Here is a 24,741-nt window from a genome sequence, read left to right on the forward strand (position 1 = left end):
GCTTTACTATCTTGAAAATCAGTTTCTTGGTAGCTCTAAATAGGCTTGTAATCACTATTTTCAGCAAAATTAAAAATAATGAAATTTTTGGCTAGCACTCCATGTAAAATAGGATGAGTTACAGAAAGACCGCTGCAGTTTTAGAGGCTGGCATGCAAGGCTAATTTGAGCCCATTTCTCTTTCCAACTGTTTTTCCCATCTTTCCGATTTCATGTATACTACAGTGATAAATTTTGATGTCCTCCACACTATGAAAAGGGAAAGTAAAAGTCTTCAGAGAGGAAAAAAAGTTTTCTCCGGAATTTTCTTCTGCATATTTTGCACTTTGCATTGCCTCAAGTGAAATATTTGCCTTTTCGAGCTGTTTTACTGTACACTGTCCTTGTCTCTGCTGGACCTGCTCCCAAGGGGTGTTTTCCACAGCACATATGTAAGTGACATGATTTATGTGGTGATCATGAAACACACAATGCACTGCTATTCCCAGGAAGAGAAAAACTAATCCCAAACCTACTCAGTCTTAAGACTAATACCTCCCACCACCGGGTTCACATCTGTCATACTGCTTTGAACTCTCTCATTGGTGCTGCTGAGGAGCAGATCAGCACCTGAGCAGTAAAAACTGGGAAAGGTACGGTGTGATGGTCAGAAGAGAACAAGGCACAAAGCCCAAACACACAGGAGATTGCTTCAGAAGATGGCGTTCCTTGAGAGGAAACAGCTGGAGACAAAATCAGCAGCAGTGCAGTGCTGATGCGTCCAAATTAGACTTGACATTATTCAGACTGCTGTAATCTTCCAATGGACAGCAAGGGTTTTCCTACTTCTTGTAATAAACTAGCTCAGTGCAGTGCTGAGTGACTCAGAGTTCATCCAGCAAACCCATAAAGAGAAAGAGCCCTCTCTGCTATTTTCACATGTTCTGGCTGCAAACAGCCTGAACAAGACCCTCCAGGATTCTGGAGCTTGAATGGCCTGGACTATGACACCACAGAAAGGAAAATACAGCTATTACTTGTGCCTGTTCTGCCTTGAATTGCCAAAAACATTCGTAACATGCCTCCTACAGTGCCCAAAGAAAAGAACGAGAATTATCTGTTAAAAGATAAAAGGGAGTCCTCTTGGGGTATGAACCCAAGTGAAAAACCCAAACCCACCATAAACACAGCACAGATATTATAGTGTTTTACCTCTCTCTTTCTATGAATGGCACTCCCAAAACAGCAAGAAGGACATCTAGATAATAAAAATATTCAGTCCCTCTTCTATTTGCGCTTCTGGCTTTCTGTATTATTTCAGGAGGTTACTTAAATCCTTTGTGTCTCAATATATTTGCCTGAAAACAATTCTTACCTACTGTATTTCACAGCTTTGTCAGAGCTGCTGACACACCTCAGGAAAGACCTACGGAGGTGTAAGTAACTGGAAGCACAGAGTACATCTCCTTTCCTTGGTGTCCTGCATTTACAGGAGAGGAGAGGACTCTGCTACAGCAACCACCCCCTTGCCAAAACCAGCCTTGAAAGCCACTGGTGGGATAATCGCTGAGAAAGTAACCACAAAACACCCTGATTGTCTCCCACTCAGTACCACACAAACCTCTCCATATTCTTAGAGGGATCTGTACCTGGTGTTTCTGCCTGCATATTTTCATTAGACAGACTAGATTTTAATTAGACCTGATCAGTAAAGGCAGGGCTAACTATCTCTAGTGGTCTGAGAAAGCAGAAAGAGACAACACAGACAGAAAGGAGCTATTTTGCAACTAGTCTTTATGAAAGCAAAGTTGGCAAAAGCCCCAGCAAACAGATAAAGTCATGGTGAGTAGGTTAAATAGTTCAGCCTGCCTTATGTATTGCATGGCTACTCTCAGGCCCTTGATTTTCATAGTAAATAACAATTTTGAAAAAAGAAACGGGGGGGGAACAAAAGAGTACAACTGTTTTTTTTAATAGCATCCTAAATCCCTGAAAACTCATTTTTCTCAATTTGCCATGCTTTATTAAAAGAGTGTTTGCCAAGAGATAACATCTCTTACTGTTATAATTTTTAATCTATGCAGCAATTCATGATTTGCTCTTTCTCAGCTCTGGCTGTGATTCTGGATACACAGTCATGAGCAGCCCAGTAGACTTCATGGACTGTGACTGTATTTCAAACCCACAAAAACCTCAACTGAATTATCTAACTTAATTTTCATCCTCAAGCTTCCTGTGCTTTGAAAGAAAACATTTAGTAATTGTGCTCTGAAAGCAGACTTTGAGGAGAATATGTCAGCAGTTAGCACTGTGCCCCTAATTAAACCAGTATATTTATGGTCTCCATAAATTCCCTCTGAAGCTAAAATGAAATGCTTCTATAAGTTAATTTCTTGGTATACACAAATGTTTTCAAATTATCAGCACTGCCTTGCTGACTGCTTAAGATAAGGTCCTTGTCCAGCAATGCAAAGGAGACTTAGGCTCTGTCTCGCACTAATGAGAAATGGGAACCATGCATAGAGAGCTTTCTGCTCCTCTAGAAAAATCTCACCTGACTGCAAAAAAAAATGCTACCTTTTGTATATTAATTAAAGGGACAGCATCATGAATATGTTTCCTTTTTTCCTTCTGACTTGGTGTTTCTTAAACAGCACGCCCTTAATTTTTGCTGCAATTCCTTCAAATGCTAATTTCGGTTCCTTTGGCTAAGTGCTACTTTCTGCACTTGAGGGTGCAGAAAGCACATATGAATTAATGTCCTGCAATTTTCATCAAGTTCAGAGAATGAGCATTGCTACAATTCAACACTGGCAAGCTTAATTTATTTTCTTGCAATTTAGAGAAAATTTGTCTTGGCAAATGAAAATGCAGGAGTGGTCCACAGCAAACTGTCAAAAAAATGGGGAAACCAAAGGCAGCAGAACATCCTGCATGCCAAACACCAGGAACACCCACTTGCTGTGGTATTTCTCAGTCACTGAAGAGACATCACTTGTCATTGCTCAAATCCAGTCAATTCCACTGTTTCATCACGGGCTTGTTCCATACCCAGTCAAGAAAATGATTTTTGTCAGTAGATGCTACATCAAAGCCAAATACTGCCAACAAATTACTCAACATCTGAACACCTCTGTTAAACTTTCTGCAAAATAGATATTTCAGCATTCAATGCACAGATGCAAATCGTATGTAACAATAATCTGTCTGTCTACACAGCAGCACCACAGTACCAAGACAAAACTCCTATAAAGCCTCTTCAGGGCAGTCATAAACCACTACCTTAAAATGTGTTTTCAGAAAGAGGTGCCGTGATGACGAAGGAGAGAAGGTATGTTACATGACATGTCTGTACACTTCTAAAATGATTTTCACAGACAAATCAAATGAGCACAGCAGAAATCTGCCCTCCTGCATGGTTTTAAACTTTTGATAGATGTCCTGGTTTGGGACAAATTTGGGAGAAAACTCCTGTATAGGATCTCTCCTTCTCACCGGTCCGGAAAAAAAAAACCCAAAACTCTCTTTGGAGAAAAGTGGAAAAAACTATTTTACTAAACAAATGAAGTGCATACAAGTATAAAGAATGAACAGTATGAAACAATAAAACCTCTCCTTCTGAAGTGAGATGGCAAATTGAGAAAGTCCTTGCTGTGGGGGTAGCTCGGCTCTCTCTCTCAGTGCCTCTCCTCAGTCCCAGTCCCTCCGGCGCTGCTGGAAAATGCCGAGGTCCAGGCCCCGGTGGGCCGCAGGTGCAGCCCCCAGTGCTCCCCTGGGTTTTCAGTCCAGAGCAGGTTTAAACAGTTTCAAGAAAAAGGGAAAAAAACAGTCCAGGGAACTTCTCTGCCCTAGCTAGCTGAAACTAACTAAAAGCAAAAAAAAGATCTCTGTCCTGCCGTCTCTCCAAGCCTCCGCCGAACACGCTGTCCGCAGAAGAATGTGGAGGAGTCAGGCAGCTTTCTCAAAACAAACTCCGCGCTTCTCCTTGCTCTTAGAACCAGTCTTAAAGGCACAGGACTCAATGTACAGCACAAACAGAACAGACGATTGGGAATACAGGCATCATAAAGTTACCCTAGGACAATAGAGAACAGTATTTTCCAGAGGAAAAGAAGGGGGATGTTGGTGGGGAAATATGAAAACAATTTCAGCAGGAGTTTGTGTGTATGGTATTCTTTCATGTTTATGAAAACCAGATCATAAAATAAACTGTGAACTAAGAAATTGGCAGAAAATATATTAAAATTTATATTAAATATATATAAACACATAATAGAAATTTGTATGTATTTATGTATATAGAGAGTTACACAAAAACTATTAAAAACAATACAGCTTTCCCCATAAGATATGTTCAGGCTATTGCTTCTGAAACAATAAAAAATAAGTCAGGATTCTAAAATGCAGTTCCACAGAACAACAGAATGTTTGACAAGGGAAAACAAGTTACACAAATTATTTTATATCACAAAGCTGTTACATAATGTAAATCTGGGCAATATAGTTTGTCATTTGATTTCAAAGTCACCAGGCACAGAAGAATGCAACTGTGTTCAGTTTATAGACAGCTCAGGAGAATTTCAAAGCATATACAAAACAGAGGTATTAATATTACATAAAACTGAGGAAAAACAAAACCACAACAAAAAACCCACTTAATTTTGCAGGTCAATTCTTTTGAAAGAAAGCTTGGATAAAACTTGTCTTACAGCCTGAGTTGAGTTCTTAATTTTCAAGCAATAAATAAGTCCTCCAGGGTTCAAGATCAAGTAATTAACTACGAAATTTATGGAAGGGCCTACTACGAAAATCAATAAACAGTGACCAAAAACCAAAAAAGGCATTATGAATAAAACCACTTCCTAATACTGGTAACTCCACTTGAGAGGATAGCAAAATTTTCTACATAGCCAAGTACATGCCAAATCAATCCATGTAATATAATTTGCACTGAACAAACTACTTAGCATTTTGCACCGTGACCTCTGTGATGAGACAGGTTAAGTTATCTTCCATTTTCGTGCAAGGTCACATGTAAATACAGGGTGTTCTCTGGAGCCTCCACTGTCACTCTTACAGACTGACCCTTTCCTGCAAATATCCACAATGGCATATGCTTTTCAGAAGGAGCTGAAAAAATGCCTCCATCACTGGGCAATTAAAAACTAATTCTAGCCAAAGCTAGTGAAATCTATATGAATATACACATATTGGCTCACACATACATATCAGATCAATAAACATATGCTTGATCTCTGGTGAAAGATCTGTTGCCTGCTTCTGTTACCAAGGAGCACAGGGCTGGAAGGTACTGTCATTACCCATTAGAGTGCCAATCCACCACCACTTCTAGGGAAATAACTGAAAAAGCAGGTTATTTTGGCCCAATGTTTGGGAATCAGATGCTGTGTAATATGGAAAACTGAAAGGTACTGCATTTCAACAAAACTACCCTGACAAAGACATTCAGGGTGGGGAACATCTGGGGAGCTAACAGGTTGGCTAAAAAGGATGCAAGGATTACAGTGAATCACAAGGTAAAGACAAGGCTTAGTATCACACTGTTGTGTAAAGAACCACCATTCTATTAGAGATATAATGAATGCTAAAATAGTTTGCCTAGGGAGACAGTGGAATTAACATGCTGGGACAGTTTAAAGACAGGTCTGATCAACATCTGTTAAGCATGATAAGGACAGCTGAATCTATCTTGAGGCAAAGGAGGCGCCAGGTGATTTCTCAAAATTATAAAACAAAGCCATGGTAAATTCCATGAAATACAACAGTACTTACAACAAAATAAGTTTGGTAACACACCTTCAACCACAAAAAAAAAAAAAAAAGAAAAAATTCAGATATTGTTGTATTTGTGTTTCACTTCTGGTTTATGCATTTCACACATAACTACAAAGATAATTTCCACTCCTCCTTTTGCAATACCTGGAAATTTTATCCCAGAGCAGATGCTGCAAACTTAATCTGGTGTAGCTGAGATGCAGACTGCTTATGGTGATGCCTAATCCAAAGCTGTAAGCAGAGAAGTTAAATAAACAGCTTCACTTTTCATTTATCTGTGTTTCAAGGGACATTTCACACACGCACTACCCTCAACTCACTAGTCTTCAAGGGCTTGCATTTGCATAGATTTCTGATCTTTTCTAGTCTTTCTATTGCTATTCTGCAAAAGTAGCATAGCTGGTTGCACAAAATCACTGCTCTCCAATAGGTAACAACATCCAAACCAGGGAAACAAATACAAGAAAGAATAAGGACTATAGAAGGATGGAAAAAAAGAAGGGTGAGGAGGTGATCAAGGAAAAATAAAATGAAGCATGTGGGACAAAGTGAATGGAGAAAGGTTGCTGTAAGGACTTTTACTTCGAGTACTGAAGCGAGGAAATTCTGTGGAGCTTTGAGAAGATGCATGGGTGGAGTAACATGAGGAAGGCAGAAGGGCATGGCTGAGCTACTAAGGAATGGGATGAAAGGGGAAGATGACAGCGACTAGTAAGAACAGCCTAGAGAACAAAGATGGCATCATGGAAGGAGAGTCAGTAGAGAAAAAACATACAGGATTTTCTGTAACTTCATGTCTCCTGTAACAAGGCAGTATAGAGGCAATATCTGAGCTCTCACTGAGGGCTAGAAGTGATGAATCTAGAACAAAGCAGCTTCCTCGGGTATTTTGTCCTCTATCTGCTCTGGGAAAGAGGCTGACAAATCCAGCACTGGTGATCAAAGCCTTTCATCTGCCACTTAGCTGCTCTGACACAGTGGTGGAAATAAAAGTCTAATGCTCAAACTTGGAGATAAATAATCCATAACGTTCCCCATTTGGAAAATATCTTGCCACTCAACATAACTGTATCTGTGTTGATCTGAAGCTGCTGGTAAGAGAAAGGGTATGAAGATTGATATGCCTGCGTTTCAAGAAATGTCTTTCTTTCACATAACCCCTTTCTGCAGGCTTACATATTCTTGCTCAAAAGAGTTTACCATGTTCTGAAGGTAATGAACCAGGATAAGAAACAGAACTGACTTCTGTAAGCCTTCCTCACCTGTCCAGTCCTGAGCTGAGCAACAGCAGGTAAGACCACAATAAGCAGTGTGATTCATTCCAAGTAAATTTAATTTTCTTAGTATGAAGCATAAGATGACTTTTTGCACACTCTTACTATAGATACTGAACTCTACCATGGCCAGAGATGGACAATCAATAGGTTCCTTAACAACTTCTGATAGGCCACTCTTAATAAAAGGAGCTGTTAAAATACATTAAATACTTGTTCACAAGAAGTCTTCATTTTGCTTTCACTCCACTGTTCAGACAGCTTAAAGAGCAATTTATGTAAGACACTCTTTTGGATTTCCAAATCTCCTTTGGTGTTTCTATTAGGTGTGAAGTGAAAAAAATGTTCCATTTCCCTCCAGTTAAAAAGGTGAGACAAAACACAGCCCATTTTGTATCATTCCATTTTGGGTGGGTTCGGGGTATAAATAATCTATGTGCTACGGTGTCAGCATTTCTGTGTTTTAAGTGTTACATTACATTACGTACATTACGTTATGTACCATGATAGGATATGCACTTATATGGAAAAGGAAATAGATAAACACCGCCACCAAATTTTTAGGATTTACTCATTGACAAAATATCTCTCCCTGCAAATAAATGAAGTCACTAACTTTGAAGGTGTTCCTGAGCTAAGGGATAAATTACAAGGAATTGCATTAGCAGTAGGACCTAGAATGGCACTGTCTAATGTATAAGATTAAATTCAGATTTTTTTTTTTTTAAGATGGAAATTGTTATGCCTCAGCTCATGGCAAACTTCTGATCTCATACAGAAAATATTCCTGTTTTCGAGACTGATAGAGGGTGAAAAGGACTGTGGTCATAAAATGATAAAGGGAAATAGGTATAAAATACAAAAAATACGTCCCAGAGATCATGAAAAAGATGCAAGAACACTAAGAGTGCTTCTCTTTTTAAGAGAGTCCCTAAGTTTATAGGTAGAAATTTGAAAAGTGCTGTGATAATCTCTAAAGAAAGCTTTCATACTTGAAGTGCTGCTACTGTGCAACCAGAAATATCCTTTCAAAGGAATCATCTCGCAGTATGTCAATGATAATGAATTATAAAATATTCTTCAGTGCTGAGAGGACCTCAAAATTCAACAGAGAAGAATTAAAAAAGCCATTTATGTGAAAGGATGAAAGGAAACAACAGGTAATCTGCTGTAAACCCAGTGGTTATGTCTTGCCCTAACTATACCCCTTTTACTGTCAACAAAGGCCACTATAGAATAGTGCTTGTTTTAGAAATCTATATAGTTTCAATCAGAAGAATCTCAATGGATCACTAAGAAGAGAAAATCAATTGTGTTCGCACTATTTAGGGAAAACAATAACATTTCCTGTTGCGTGTAGCATGGATATAGAGGAAAACACAGAGCGTTTCCCACCATACTTTGCTATGCTTCCCGCTAAAGTGACTTCTGGCAAAATGCCCATCTCCTTCAACTTCATTGCACAACTCAGAGGTTTGGTATCACTCACTCAGATAAAATGTCTTCTTGCTTTCTTCTCCATTTGCTGACTGAACTATGGTCAGGAAGGTATTTCTATTTTTGTAATTTAAAGAGCAGAAGAAATGCATTTAGGATGCAAACCCAAGGAATACTTGTGCCCTTCCACTGCTCCAAATGAAGCTATAATCCAGTAGATACCTTCTGTATTCTTAGGTTTTTCATTGAACTTCTGCAGTTCATTCTTAAACGTTAACAGTTTTAACTCCTTCTGTCATTTCGTGAAGCTGGAGTAAGACAGGACTAACTTCAATTTTATTCTTTTGCTCCCTAGGTGTTTCCAGGTGTATAAAACACTCTAAGAAAAAAATTGTTCAACCTTTCCATGACTTTCCTTTTCAATTCTTTCACTTCTCTTTTCTCATTAGTTTCATCTTGGAGCAGTCAAAGTTCCAGAACAACCTACTGTACTGGCAGAACCTTGACTGTGGCTCACCACTTCCCCTGTAGTACCTATAATGAAAAGGTCATCACTGCTACTCAAAATCTCCACCTTTGACCTTGTGCATCATCAAATCAAGCCTGAATTATGGCCAGTGACCATGACAGACTCACAGAAAAAGAGTGCACTGGTGATCAGGGAAGATGCTTCTGGCAAGAAGCGGCAACCATTCTAGCTCTAACTCTTAACGGATCATAACTTTTTTTTTGTGCCTTAAAATGACCAGTTGTGCTACATTACTGTGGGATTTTTTTAGTTATTACTTATTATCATTAATTATGTTGCACTATTGCAATATTCTGGTCCATGCAGACAATTCAGGGCTCACATAAGAACAAGTATCTTGCTGTCTTGCGGCACTTTTCACCCTTTGCAGACACAAGAGTGCATCACCTGTTTTTCCTTACTCCAGCTTAGTTTTTTAGTGACCTACTCACCCAATGTTCTAACCTTTCACTCCTTACTCTTGTAAGCAAGCAATGACCAAACCTCCTTCTTTCCTCTTCTTCCACCTGACAAATGCAGTGAGAGGTCCCAGCTCCTGGGGCACCTGCTCCTGATGCTCTCAGACTCCTTACCCCACGCTTTTTGCCCCCAAGCTGAGGCTTCTTCCTTGAGCACATATCACCTCCTCTGCCTCAAAAAACCCAAAATCCAAACAAAACCTGTAAGAGTGGAAAAAGCGAGCAGGAAGCTCTGAAAAAGGCAAATCCAACCACCATAATTTGCATTCACATTTTTTTCCTCCTGATGTCCTTTTCTACCTTCAGACCAAAATTTCAGCTAGAAAACTTGATGGCTACTTAGCTTCTGTAAAAAACTGTTTACTTTAGCCAAAATGTAAAACACTGAAAAGAATGTATTTAATTTATCTACAACATGTGTTCCATGTCTAAATACGCTCTGTCATTCAGTCATGGAAAGCCTCATGAGATACTTCATATTTCCGTGTTACCAAATACAAGTGTAGAGTTGATGCAATTCTTGGTGTTATTCCATTTCCACTGTTTAAAGAAAATTTGAAGGACATTAACATTTCTTTGCAAATTAAGATGTCTGCTACAAAACATCTGTATATATTTCAAGAACAAAGGTGTGAGTTTACAGGAACCACCCGCAATTCAACAGCCACAAGAAAACTATTTCACCAAGGGTAAACATAATTCAGTTCAAAGGAGGAAAACCAAAGTTACCAAGTCCCTCAAAATGCTCATCCAGCTGAGCATTAAGCTAGTCTTGTTGTTAAGAGGCTACTCAAAGAAAAAGAGATTGAGGGAGGTAATTTTTCTGCTATTGTCTATCCTACAAACAAAATATTATCCAAATTAATTATGGAGTAAAAGAAACAGCAATCAAGAATAATAAATTTGAATTCTGCTAGAGGATCAGCAGCTTAGTTCCTTTTTAGAGAATCATTCTGTTGTGAAGTAACCAAAATATATAAAATAATTAAAAATATATAAATAGAATTATATTATTCTTTAATTTATATAAAACTGTATAACATAAAAATAAAAAGGGTGTCAAAAAACACTGGGTTAAGATTCACATTCCTGCTCCATTCCTGTTGAACCATGTTTAAAATATTTGAATCTTTTAACCTGCAAGTAGAAAAGAAAAGATCCACTAACTTTGTCAAGATGCCTACCTGGAAAATGAGACATTGCTACTCCCATTGCTACACCAGGAACTGTTTACATATGTGAACAGGGTTGATCAACAGATAAGGTTAAGACAGAATATTAAATTGCAGAGCACTGTGCTTCAAGGTAAGAGATAAGAGTTCAAGTTTCCTCAGGCAGAGGAAGAACCAAACTTTGGTTTTCTACAGCAGTGGATCAAACCACCACCTCCTACTTTGCACACCATGCCCTTCATTTCTCATGCTTTCCCACAGGTGCTCAAAATGAAATAACTCATTTAGGGTTTAACATGAGCTTTTTTTTTTTTTTTTCAGTCATCACCAACTGACATTATGCCAGTGAAATTAACACACTGAAGAAATCAAGTCTCTTCCACAGCACCTCTGCATTTCTATTATCCCTGCCATACGTCAGACAATTATTTCAAGCAGAGGCAGGATGGTAGGAAGGAGAGATGGCTGGCAGTCAGCTACTGACCAGGAGAGCTAGACTCTTCATCAGACCTCCACATTCCAGCTGCAAGGGGAAGTTGCTAGACCAGGAACACTGTATGAGTCTAGCACAATTTTGAAGAACATCTGAATTTTGTTTTTTTGAAGTGTGTCCTAATGAACTGGATTTGAGGCTTGAGCTACAGGTCATCGATAGTGTCTGCCACCACTGGCCCCGCGTTGCTTCACCCGCCTGGATTTCTTTACAGCTACACCACAATGTATTACTAAGTTGTTCTGAACGTACTATAAGTTTCAGGTTACTCTGTTGCAAATGTAGCTACAGAGGAGGAATTAGGGAGTTACACAGGTAAATCTTCATCCGTGGCTGAATCTCAGGGAGACGAGGCTTAAATAGGGATAATAATACTAAAATCACCAGCTTCAAAGGACGCAACAGAGGCTAATTAATGTTTTTAAAGGGTTTTGAGGGTGGAAAGTGCTACACAAAGGAGAAATAAAACTATTTGGTGAGCTTCTGTGTAGGCTAGCAGCTGAAGGCTCCAATTATGTAGCTTTCAACAGTTAACCACATGAACAAAATAAAGCTATTCTGATGACTGACTTCCCTCTTACTTCTCATTTGTGTGACTTTCAGCACCTGGCACATGCTTCAAAACTTTAAAATCTCTCTCTTTGTTCAAAATGTACTTCAACTACAGCTTAATCTCTGCTGGGCCACCATGACCCTGAGATTAGCTCGGCTGGTTAAAGCCCGGTGGCAAAACCAAAAATCCGCCAAGGTTGTGGGCTCAATCCCTGTATGGACCGTTCACTTAAGAGGTGGACTTGATGAGCCTTGTGGATCTCTTCCAACTCAGAAGACACTTATTCTGTGGTCTGTGCACACACCAAGACAGAAAGCTGTCAGAAGCCTGAATTGTGTGGCCCTGGGAAGGGAAAGGGGACTTCTTTCAAATACTGTTTATCAGCCTATTTTGTCTTAAAGCTTATAAATTCTGATTTTTCTTTTGTTACCTTTTTGATCTTCTAATTTATCTGGATGTCTTGTGAATAAAACCTTATATGATGAAAAGCTTGTCTATTTTTCCACATCTATAAACACTGATTCATTATTATGCTATTCCTATCATCTTTACAGCCTTAAATGCGCCCGGGTACACAATTCTACTGCCACTAGTCTCACAGGAATTGTAAACCAAACAATTGTAACTGTGGTCTTACCAGGAACTTCAACAGCAACAGGCAAAAGACACTGGCATAAACAAAAAATTACCAGTATGCGCTTCATAACGAGCTTATGAATTCCAAATTTTGCTAATAATTTCAACTCTTTTTCTTTAATTAGTTTCTAATCCACAACTGATTTTATTCAACATGCCCACAAGCATTGCAAGAGATTAATCCCTCTGATAAGGAACTGAAATGGAATTCTTTTGAACATATTACCCATTCATTTTCATATGTATATTTTTACATGATTATTGCCTTTCCCAACTCTATTTGCTTGAACAGCCCGAGAAGCTTTAGAATTGGGGAAAATCTGGATGTAGTAATCCCAGATTACTTTGTTCCCTTAAGTAAAATAGAACTGCAATCTAAACCATTGGGGAAAACCTAAAAATATAAATCAAGAGGGATATGACATATGGGAGTCAGGAAGAGGGATTTCCAGCTGATAGCCATTCCTTTCCATTATTTTGTGGAAAACAGATTGATCATTCACCAAAGAAACCATGTCTCTTCAAACTGCTTGAGTTCTCCTTCAAACACAAAATTCACAGAGCATCTTGTTTGAAATGGAGCATTTCTCTGTGTGCTTCAGGCGACACTGCTGAAACAGGAAACCTACACAACACTGAGAGAAGATAAAGCATGGAAAGATCAAAGGAAAGTAGCTGTGGAGCATCAGAACCTACATCATGAAGAGGAGGGGCCAGGCCAGCAGAAGAGAAAAAAAAGTGATCTGTCCCTTTGAATTCACAGATGGAGGCCTGCCTTCCTCTGGGCATCTTTGTTGGAAGAGTGTCCTTCTGCTGCGGAGAAACAGACGTTCCAAAGCACATCCAGATGTGCACCAATACTCACGATGTGTTTCTCATTCTCCTCACAACATGCTCTTGATTTATTATTGATTAAGACCTGTTTGTTTTCCCTAATGACCTGCAAGGCTGTTATGGTTCTTACAAGTGAGATTTTTCAACTAACCTCAAGACACCTATCTTGAGCAGTATCCCTACTATTCCTCGAGGACACACAGTGGTGTTTCCCCACTTGGGGACCCAGAAAAAGCACAAGCAAGTGCTACAATTAGCTGACATTTGAAGTTGCTGCCAGCTGTCTTCAACACACATAGACAGACTGGTGAGCAGTGGCTAGGGAACACAGGGGAGCATAGAGAGCTGCCTGGGGAGTCAAGCTGATGCTATGCAAGGACAAAGAGGAGTAATCTTAATAGAAGACATTACATCTTTTAGGTTCATTCCTCTGTTGGTTTAGCTGCAATCACATTACAAAAGTCTGACACTCTTCTAACACAGCCAATACACACTGCTGTCCTTCCCAGAGTAATGCCACTCAGCTGGGTGTCTTGGAAATCTAGTAATAGGTGAATGGCAAGTTGGGCTGCACATCACTGAAACTGTTCACCACAGAGTTTGGGGGGGGCTTGAGTTATTTTTGTTTGTTGGTTTTGTTTTTTCTGGTTGTTTTGTCGGGGTTTTCTTTTCCCTCAGAGATGCACCTTCTTAAACGACAATTTAATTTGCTCTCTTTTTAAAGAACTCTATCCACTGCAATGAAATTTACCAGCATGATGCTGTACATTTCCAGTTTTGCTGCCACTTTTAAATTCCAAGTAGAGAAAGGAAGAAAAAAAAAAAAAAAAAAAAAAACACAAAAAAAACCCCCACTACACAAAGGGAGCTAAAGTTAGTCAATCAATTACCCTTTCCCTCTAGTCCTCAGGCTCCAATGAGATTAAATCACAGAGTTAATACAAATCTAGTCTGTCAGTTTCACCAGTTCTGTGCTGTTTCTGGCATTAAAGAAGAGCACAGTAAGAATATATTCAGCCGATCTACGGTTCAAAGAAAATTCCTGCTGTATGTAAAGGGGCAAGAAAATTATTACAAATGAGGTTAGAAGATTAAGAATATCTACAAAAACATTTATAAAGCTAAAGAGAATTTCTCCCCTCCACAATTACCAGTCAGACTGACAGAAATGAGTTATCTTTTCTATTTATAACATAAATATTATTTTGTTTATAACAGTATTACCAGCTCAGAAAAATACAAACAAAAAACAATTACCTTTGACAACCTATTTTTCCTATAACACTGACATTATCAAAAATACTTCAGAAGACCAGAAGTGTTAAACAGAAGATCCTACTCCAAAAAGCAAGGATCCTCCAAAAGTATGGAAGGAAGATAAGGTCACCCAAACCACCACAGCTGCAAAGTCCACTGAGTCTCCAGCCTATAAATGAACAGATTTTGCCTAAGGGATTATCCATAAATGGCCTTCCAACAAAAACAGTGGTGAGACTGCAGGAGATCATTAGCTTGCAGAAAGTGGAGAGATTTTTACTTAGTCTGCTAGTATTAAGTGAACTAAGAACTGTTTAAGAATGGTATTCACTTGGCTGCATACAGAACAAGCCTTGCTTTGTTTTCATGTTTAACGCTAGCTCTATATTTAAATGCCTTTGCTGCCTCGGTCTGTGATATGAGACACTAAAAATAGCCTGTCTGTTCCAGAATTTCCATTGTGTCTCCCTTTGAAGCTCCATTAATGATGAAAATGTCACTATGAATCTAACTTACAAAGATAAGCCTAAAACACTGAGAGACTGAGACTACACACAGTAAATCTCCATTAAATATTTTCTACGTGAGTCTACTTTATGTAACTCCTACTCAGGCTAAATCCCTCCTAGTTCAATCTATACTGAGGAAAAAAACCTACAATGATGCTTGCAAGTCCACACCCTTCTACTGCTACTTTTTCCTCTGCGTGTCTGACCCATAAAGCCTGGAAACTTTCAAAAAAATTAGGAAATCTTATCTCTGTGTTCTCCAGCTTTTTTTATTTTTGTGTGTGTGTGTGGGTGTGTGTATGTGTTGTAGATACCTTTTTAATTAAACTCAGATGTTGTTTATACTCTGGAAGGCCTCTTGCAGCCAGCAAGACAAAACAAAACAGTGGGATCCTGTTCCACTGAGATACAGAGGTGTCCTCTCAGGACAAATCTTAACAGCAGCCAGTACTGAATTTGCAAAGCAGAGGTCATTTCATAGCAGGAATAAGCACTCTGTTCTAGGATCCTGAAATATTAATGTAAGATGCAAAGAATGGTGGACACGACTAGTGTCAGCTAGAGAGACACAGGCACACTCCACAAACATGTTCAGCATCCCAACTCCAGCTTTGATGGTTAACTCCCTTGAAGATTTTGTAAATATACATCAATCACCGACTGCAACTGTTCTGGGTGTTTTAGTGTGCTTCAGCAAAGGCTGGCTAATTTCTCAAATAGCCTGATGATATTGCCAACCCAGTAGTATTATACCAGACATACGCATCTCTAAAGAGGAAAAAAATCGTTATTACTCTATTGCTCAAATTACTAATTACTTTTGCTGCTTTTCCTCCCCCTTTTTTTTTTTTGCTGGACATACCATTTATATGTGATGACATTACCTAGATAGTCAACTCCGTCTGTAATCAAACAACTAGTCGTTGAGCATCTTTTAAAACCATGCACAGACAAGACTTAGGAAGACTACATGGATGTTGGAAGTAGGACAAGAAACTTATGATCATTTTATGTTCATTTCTATACTCCGGCTTTGCCTGTGTTCATGCTCAGGTATTGTAAAAACACATGGGATAAAGGAAATTAAATTTTCCAAATACATGCATTGTACTTTACACCACAGTGTACAGAGAGATTCTGAACACTTTCCCGTCTACACAATGAAATTGTATTGCATGAATGTGGGGGAAAAGGATACTACTATGCCATTTTGCTTTTCAGGGGCATTAATTTTATATAATTTGCAAGACAAAAGACAGATGCAACTTTTCAGAGCCCCAGCTGCAGCTGTCAGAACCCATCAAAAAACCTCAAGCCATTCTTTGACTTCAAGACCATCAGCTACAATACAGACCTCGGCAGCAGCAGTTACTGGCCACTGTCAGTGACAGACGAGACAACAGAATGCAGTTCGGTCTTGCATGGCTAAGTCAATGCTGTCCTGCCCCACTGACAAAAGGCAAAGCTGCTTTTATCAGTGACACAGGCAGATATGACCCCAGCGACACAATGGAAGCAGATCATGGAATAGTTTGTGTTGAAACGCATCTTGAAGATCAGCTAGTTTCAACCTCACTGCAATGGGGTTGCTCAAAGCCCCGTGGGACCTGGCTTTGAACACTTCCAGGGATGAGGCACCCACAACTTCTCTGTTCCAGTGTCTCACCCCTATCACTCAAAAGTGCCCCTCCAGCTCTCTTGTAGACCACTTTAACTACTGGAAGGCTGCAGTGAGGTCCCCCTGGAACCTTTTCTTCTCAAGGCTGAACAAACCCAGTTCTCTCACAGCTTTCCTGTGCTGGGGACCCCAGAGCTGGATGCAGAGCAGTGCAGAAGGGAAGAATCACCTCCCTTGATCTGCTGGCCACACTCCTTTTGATGCAGACCAGGATCTCGTCGGCTTTCTGGGCTGTGGGCACATACTGCAAGTCACGTCAAGCTCTTCATCCACCAACACCCCTAAGACCTTATCCCCAGGGCTGCTCTTCATTCATTCATTCATTCTCCTCCCAGCCTGTATCTGTGCTCAGGATTGCCCCAACCCATGTGCTGCACCTTGCACTTGGTCTTTTTGAATTTCCTGAGGCTTCACAGGCCAATCTCTCAAGCCTGTCCAGATCCCTCTGGATGGCATCCCTTCTCTGCAGCGTGTTGATCACCCCACTCAGCTTGGAGTCACCAGCAAACTTGCTGAGGATGCACTAGAACCCACTCTCCCTGTCACCAGCAAAGATGTTAAACAGCAGCAATCCAAATACTGATCCCTAAGGAACACTTCTTGTCACTGATCTCCATTTGGATATTGAGCCATTGGTGTGTGGCCATCCAGCCAATTCCTTATACACCTGAGTGGTTCATCCACCTAATTCACGTCTCTCCAGTTTAAAGACAAGGATGTCATATGAACACTTACAAAATACCAACCTCACAGAGTCACTTCTCTGGCCATAACTGTATTCTAGCAGATGTCCACCTCAATATAACCAGTTACACATTCATTATGGGTCTGAAAATCCACTATATCCACTCCACCTGCAGTCTTTCCTCAGCCAAATGCCCACATGGTGTACAGGAATAGGCCAAATGCTAGGAAATGTGGGCAACTCCCATGCTGTTCACAAACATTAGTGCCCAAACCCAAGCACATTCTCCATTACAAAAACATAGGCAAAATTCCAAACACAGAAAGCTGTTATCGTATTTAGGGACAACTAACAATCCTTAACAGCATTACCATTTGGAAAAATACTCTGTGTTCAGCTCCATCTGCACCCACTGTTTTGTTACAAGATATGCTGCTTTCCCAAACAATTTTACCAAGTGATTTTTTAAAAAAATTCAACTTCAGAGCAGGATATCTAGGCTGAAATGGCCACGGTCTGATAGGAAAGGCTGGAGAACTGATTAGAAAGTACAGTGTACAATTAAGATATCAACACTTGCACCCAAACAGCTTAAAATTATTTCAAAGGGTACAGAAGCAGCAATAAACAGTTCATATTTCTGTCTTTCTAGTGGATGTGCTACAAAGGGCAATCTGGGCGAGCTGGTGCTAAATAAATGTTCCTACCAAAGCTCTGCCAGCTCAGGCACGTCTTTGTTATTACACTGCTCCTCCTGACAGGGCCTCTCCATGCAGGGTTTAGAGTGCACTTCGACTCCTGGGGTGACCTGCTCTCTCTCTTTGCTCAGAGCATTCAGTAAAAGGCTAACTTTGCCCTTTTATGTTTTTGGTAAGTATTATGCACTCAATACTGCATTTTCGTATGGATTCAGTAACCGTCACTCAAGCAAACCCCTGAAAATCTGCACTCATACTCCATGCATGTCAGATCTGCTCTGTTCACTTCACTAAAGAGAGGGAGAAGACCACTGGGGTTGTGCCAGAGCTGTCCACCTCCAGCTCTGGCACAACTCCACTGCTGGGAAGAGAGGCTGTAGAGATAGCACTGCCCTCTTCATCCCTGCTGGAAGGGCAATGTATGGCAAGAGCAAGGTCAGGCTACACTAACAGACCAACAATACTGGTGCATAATAATTTTGGAGCTTCATATATTTGCTATCTGTACTTTTTTTTTTTTTTTTCTTTCCTAACATAGCACACCTGGGATGTGCCCTGGGCATTTCTCTCCAGCATTACTTCCCATTCACTATGTCTAAATGTCTGCCAATACACTACCTTTCCTTAAGGTGTATAGAGAGGAAAAACACCAGAAGTCACTCACTCTTCTGTCCATCACACTAAAATCACATTCTGGTCTACATGGCCATTTCACCCTCCCTGTGTAGTTAAGTCAAGCCTGTCTGTTTCACGTTTCAGCTGCAGTCAGCACTGTTTGAATGTGGTTGTTGGGCAAGTTAGCTAATATCTATGGTCTCATATGTTATCAGCAGAATGGCTATCTTATGTCTAGAAACTATCACAGGAGTGACAGATGTAGCAAAAATGGAGCACTAACGTAATTTTCAATTTGCATTATCTTCTCTCTGACCTGACAGTTCAAGAAGTCATTATTAGACCACTAGAGTAAGCAAACTCAGAGATACTGAAGAGGAATCTCCAGGCTGTTTTTCACACAGCCACTTTCTCTGACTATAGATTCTCTGGAGTAGAATGAATCACTCAATGGTCTGTCTTTGGTTAGCTCACATCTATCTAAACCAGCATGAAGATCCGCACCTTTGATGTGAGTTAATTAAACTCACATGGCTTTCTCCAGCCTGGCTTCTGCAGCTTCAGAAGCGAAGGGAGCCAAATTAGACCCATCTGTCTAAATGGAAAGGGTGCTCTCCCGCCATAAGGCACACTCCATTACCCAGCACAGGAGCTGCCTTCCAAGAGCACCAGGAAAGGGGATTTCATTGCTGCCAACAGTACCGAGAATACCAGGCCTGCCAGGCGCAGGGGTTTTCATGAGAACCACAGTTCTGTGCCATCAGCTTCTCTGCACAGAAGCTTCAAGGGTCTGTCTACAAAAGAATTTCCTGAAATAGCCTTTTGTTTAACCCTTGGAAGTTCCTGGCAACAACAGATCTGCAAAAATGTTTGCTTTTTTCCTATTTAACAATAAAGAATGAACTAACAAATTCAGTGAGGCAGAAGGTGACTCCCTGCCTTGATTCTGCAGCCATTAATTGTGTAACTGAAGTTTGTAGTCTCTATAAACTCTGGAAGCCTCTCAGTTACTATCCTGGAATCCCCAAAAGAAAGAAAGTAGCCTTAAATAATCCACATCATCAGGTACAGCTGTTAACCAAGGTGCTCTCAAGGACTTGTGCCTGTGCCCGGCAAGAAGAGTTGGGAGATTCAGCTGGGGGAAAAGACAGTTCCAAGAAGATCTACTGCTATGCATGGGGAGGTAATCAAAAAGATGTGCAGCATGAGAGCAATAGACAACAGGTATAAATTGCCATAGGGAAGATCTCACAGAATATTATTTAAAAACAGAAGTTCGCTATGAAGATAGCAAAGCAGTATTAACAGATTTCGCAGAGACGGTGCAACATCTGCGTCCCTGGAGGTCTTCAAACTCTATCAGATAAAGCCCTGGGCAACCTGGTCTGAATTCAGCGTTGACAATGCTTTGAGCTGAATGCTGGATTAGGGACCTCCTGAGGTCCCTTCCATCCTGAAAGGCTCTGCAACCCCGTATCTCCAGCTACAGGTTCTATAATGTATAAAATAATCGTAAGAGGTTCGCAGAACTTCTTACATTTGGGAGCTTGGAAATACTATGTGCACCCTGGACTTATGAGAAGCATTCTTTACTGTTTGTACAGTGCAACTGAAAACCTGGACAGTTTCATTGTGCTCACACTGGGAGCATCTTGGAGCAAGGAAAGGATGTTTTCGTCAGACGGTATCTTGCCTCCAAGAGTTGAGGATTGCAACTAAATGTATTCAAGAAGTACTCTAATTAAAGAACAAATAAGAAATGCAGACTCCAAGGCTTAATGAATCATAAAAAAAAAAAACCTAGAAAAAACCTAATCCAGCTAATTCCTAGTGTTTAATTGACTTGGCTGAAATGTTTGCATGTGTGACACAACCACATACAGTTATTTCCCTGGACAGAATTCTTCAAGCTGTAATATTGATTCTTCATCTGGAGCATGAATTGCAATTATCTGTTAATAAAGTCGTAACTTTTTTACATACCAAATCAAGGTCTTGGGAAACCCTTCGCTTGCGCAGCTCTTCCATCCTCTCACACACATCTGTGAAGCAGGTGTTATAGTAGTCTGCATACTGCTGTGCCAGATCATCAATATTTCCCAGTGACCCGTCCTACAGGGAAGACAAAGAAAACAGGCTAATCAATTTTAAAGTTTTAATGTAAAGGTAGCACCACAATTATGAAGGAAAACCCCTCTCCCTGCAGCACATCGTGCTCAGGTCATCCTCTCAATCCTTATCCGAGGTCACACTAGCAGCAAGAACAGCTGGGAACTGCAGTACCAGAACCTCACAATCAGGTGGGACTTTGTTAATTCCTACAGAAAAAAGGCAGGGACAACAAGGCAGGGCAGTGGAACATCCTCAGGGACTATCTGCCTCAATTCCCTCCCACCAGAACCTGGTTCTCCCAAGCAGCAGCTCGCTCTTCCAAGAGCCAGTCCTTACACACATTTCACTGACCTTATTGAGAGCAGCCCTGCTTTGTGATGATGACTAACTGCAATTAAAATCATTACATTTCTTGCCAATACACCAAATTAGCCAGACTGCAATGACACCCACAAAGACACTCTGCAAGCTGGTCTTTTAAGAGGTACTGGACGTGCCAACATGGTTTGTCGAGTCCCAAACATCCGCTTTGCAGGGCAGGATTGCTACACTACTAATAAAATGGCTATAGCCAGAAATTTAATTTTAATAATCTCTTTACAGTCCAAATTCATACTTTAAAAATTATGAATGAAGAAAATAAGACCAAAACAATAAAAAGGCTGAATTTTAAGCATCATGAGAAACCTTTCTAAACATCAGATTATGTATGCTGCACCTGGGAAGTGAGGTGGTGGGTAGGTACAAATGCACACACTTAAAACAGGTCCAAAAGATGGGATGGAGTAATCTTGTGTCCCTATTTGTCTAACTTATGAAATAGCATGTACGTTACTGTGTGCATTCTTCAGAAGGTAACAATCTGCTCTCTGTGCCTGTCCTGAAAGGACAAGAATACACTGCAGACTATTATTTCATTGCTGCTGTTAATAGATGCACACATATAAAATTACGTCTTTATTATTAAGAAAAAGCTAAGCAATAGAGAAACAATGTAAAAATAATTATGCTAATAATATACATAAATTGCAAGGTTGAGTTATAGCATACGAGCTAGGAGGAACTCAGTAACCACGCCTTACTGAAGCTATTGTTACTTGGAAATAAGCACATGGTCTCACTCTCAGGGTTCTGGACTATGCTGCAAAGGAAGGATTGCTCTAATGAAGTATCACTTCCAGAGAACTGGAAAAAACGTTCCAGTTTAAATTGAACTGAAAGCCTATTAAATCTCAAGAGTCCGTGAAAACTACTTTCTACTCTTTTAAAGTGTAATTCCACAGGCAAAACAGTTATCTCCTGAAACTTTTGCAAATTCCCCAGAAACTTTTGCAGAGCTCTCATTCCCAAAATTTAGAACAGCTTGCACTTTCTCAACACTACTGCACTCAGTACAGGTGGAAAACAATTTGCAGGTCACTTTTTGGAGCAGCAGAAGCAAAATTGTTACACTTTGTGCCCTGCCCCTATATGTATGTATTTTTTTACTGTAGTTCCTATCTCTCTCAGCCTGCCAAAGATCTCTCACAGGAGATGTTTCAAGCATTAAAAGATTGGGATCCTTATAAAAATATGCTTCTGGGAACTTCAGACTTTCCAGAGCTTTGGACAAACAACTTCCCGTGCGGCTAAGCAGACGTATAGTTGACACGGGGAAAAAGCCAGCACCTCTGAGAACACAGCCGGGCTACACTGCCTTTCTACAGGGGCCACAGCGCTACCTGCTCACAGCAGAAGACTAGGTCTTCCTCCAACCTTGACATCTATCACTTCCCAACAAGCTGGGGAAGAAACTTGGACTCATTGCCTGTACCAGTTCCACAAATTTCCCTGTGCCACTGGACACTCCTCTGGTGGCTGAGGGTGTGCTTTCTAATCCCACAGGGGCTACATGCTGCTTTCGGTGTTTAAACACCCAGTAGGAATAACCAGGGCTGCACTCCTGGAGAAAAAAAAAAAGAACACCAAACTGAAAAAGTAACTCCAAAATTTAACCTTCATTTGCTCATTCTCATGAGCAGTAAGAGAATCTGTATGACTTCCAAAGAGATGATGTGACATCTGAATCCCAGCCACTCAATCATAACAAACATCCCTCTAGTCTAAGGGTTATCAGAAGTTCCCACTTTGGAGAATCTTCCCCAGCCAGAGTCTGTTTATTCCTTGATAACCTTTGCCAGTTAAGAATTGGAGGTGGAAACAGTCATGATAGAAGAGCAACACAGGGAAGCATCATTTTACTAGAACAGCATGAAAACTACATAGCAATCCATCTCCTCTCACAATTCTGGAATCCATACATTCCATAAAGTTAACCTGCTCCAAAATATCCATAATTTTCAAAGGTAATTCATGACTTTGAAATTGCCTGAAATACTCCAAATCCAAACACATCACGTGAACTTTAGCTTAGCAGAGAGCCAGACAGAACTGAGGATCTCAGCACGCTGCTCCAGTGCTCCTCCCCACACCTCCTCAGCCACAGACCATTTGCAGGATAGCAATGGCACTGCCAGTGGATCAAACACCGCTGGACAAGCGCTCCTTTTTCACTTGTGCTGGCGTGCAGTTCACAGTGCTATTTTTAAAGGTAGCCTCCACAAGGCTGAAGGCTTCTGACTGTCCCAAGAACAAAATTAGCTCGATTGCAGCACCCCAATTAAAGCCCACGGAAGGCGGGCGGCCCCGCTGCCAGCGAGCACGCGGCTGCAAAGAAAGGCCTATTCACGAGTGACCCGGTCCACCAGTGCCGCCGTGTCCAGAGGAGCAGAGCTGCAGGCATCAGCCCGCCCGACTGACAGCAGGGACTGCTGGCAGTGCTCGGGGCTGCACAAGGGGCCTACGCTGCAAATGGAAACAAGGGTGATGTCCAGAAAAAGATGAAGGAACAGAAAAATTCCCACAAGATCTTAGAGACGAGAACAGAGAGCTGGCACACGTACTTGTTACAGCCCTGCCACATGTTTCTGCTGGGTTACCAGACCGAGGGCAGCTACAGCTTTACGCAGTTGCCATTCCACAAAGGCCGCGTGCACCCTCTCCACTAGATGCAAACAGCTTTGGGATTTGAAGCCCCATAGCTTCAAATTTAAAACAAAACCACAAATGTTTGCCTTTGCACCTCACCTTGCCAGAAAGGTGCAGTGGAAAATGCCAGTTGAAGGATTTGTGTCTGTGGCCAAGAGCTGTGAGTCGCTTTAATGAATTTATGCGTGCAGGCAATGCAGAGAGCATTGGTTTTGTCAGAAGAAATACGGATACATAAACCAACCCTAGCCAAAGACAGCAAGCATCTCACAACCCGCAGCATCCACTCCTGTTTCATGTAAGTAAATGTCATAACTTAACAAAGGATTGTATATTTAATTTATATGACCTCAAATTTGATCCCTACAAAGAGTTATCTCCATCATCCTCCTTTATTCTTCAAACGCTACTAAAAACATGGCAAAACTTAGAAAAGAGAAGACGCTTCATTTTTCTACTGCACAAATAATGGCCAAGACCTACTTTAGATATCACCAAACGACAAGTATAACCCATCTGGAGAACCATGACATTTCATCTATTTTTTAAATTGACCCTCCAATGTCTCCAAATAATTCTAAACTCTTGCACAAAATCACCAGCAGTGTGCTTTGCAATTCTATTTTGGTTTTGACTATTTAAAAAATATCCATATGCAAGACATTAGCTTCAGCTTGATAAGTCATGCATTGCCCTACTTAACAGAGATAGATTAGTCCAGAAAGTTTTTAAAAATCTCTAGAATTATTAATGAAATAGAACACTAAAAGTCTAACTAAAAATATTTTAAAAATATTTCACTCTGATGCACAAAGAGTAAGATCCAGTGGTAATTTTCATAGATTTATACAAATGTGGAGTGCCATTTTAGCTTCACAGGCAGGAAAAAGCATGCAGTTACTTGATACAAAAAAATAATAAGCCAATGTAATTTATAATACAATCATGTACCATTATGTCCCATTTTGACAGAGGTGTGTTGCATATTTGAGACAGCTT

The 24,741-nt window shown here is 40.5% G+C and overlaps 1 protein-coding gene across 7 annotated transcripts in view; it reads right to left on the bottom strand.

The window, feature by feature from the left end:
* The window catches only part of LOC120749937 (SAM and SH3 domain-containing protein 1-like), a 529,028-nt gene that overhangs the window by 78,028 nt on the left and 426,259 nt on the right, over window positions 1-24,741 (bottom strand). For all 7 annotated transcript variants that reach the window (XM_040057943.2, XM_040057945.2, XM_040057942.2 and 4 more), the window contains one exon: window positions 20,587-20,715. In XM_040057943.2, coding sequence (XP_039913877.1) covers window positions 20,587-20,715 — 129 coding nt within the window. The remainder of the gene's footprint in view (window positions 1-20,586; window positions 20,716-24,741) is intronic.

The sequence above is a fragment of the Hirundo rustica genome, chromosome 3 (assembly GCF_015227805.2).
Source record: "Hirundo rustica isolate bHirRus1 chromosome 3, bHirRus1.pri.v3, whole genome shotgun sequence".
NCBI classification, from domain to species: domain Eukaryota; kingdom Metazoa; phylum Chordata; class Aves; order Passeriformes; family Hirundinidae; genus Hirundo; species Hirundo rustica.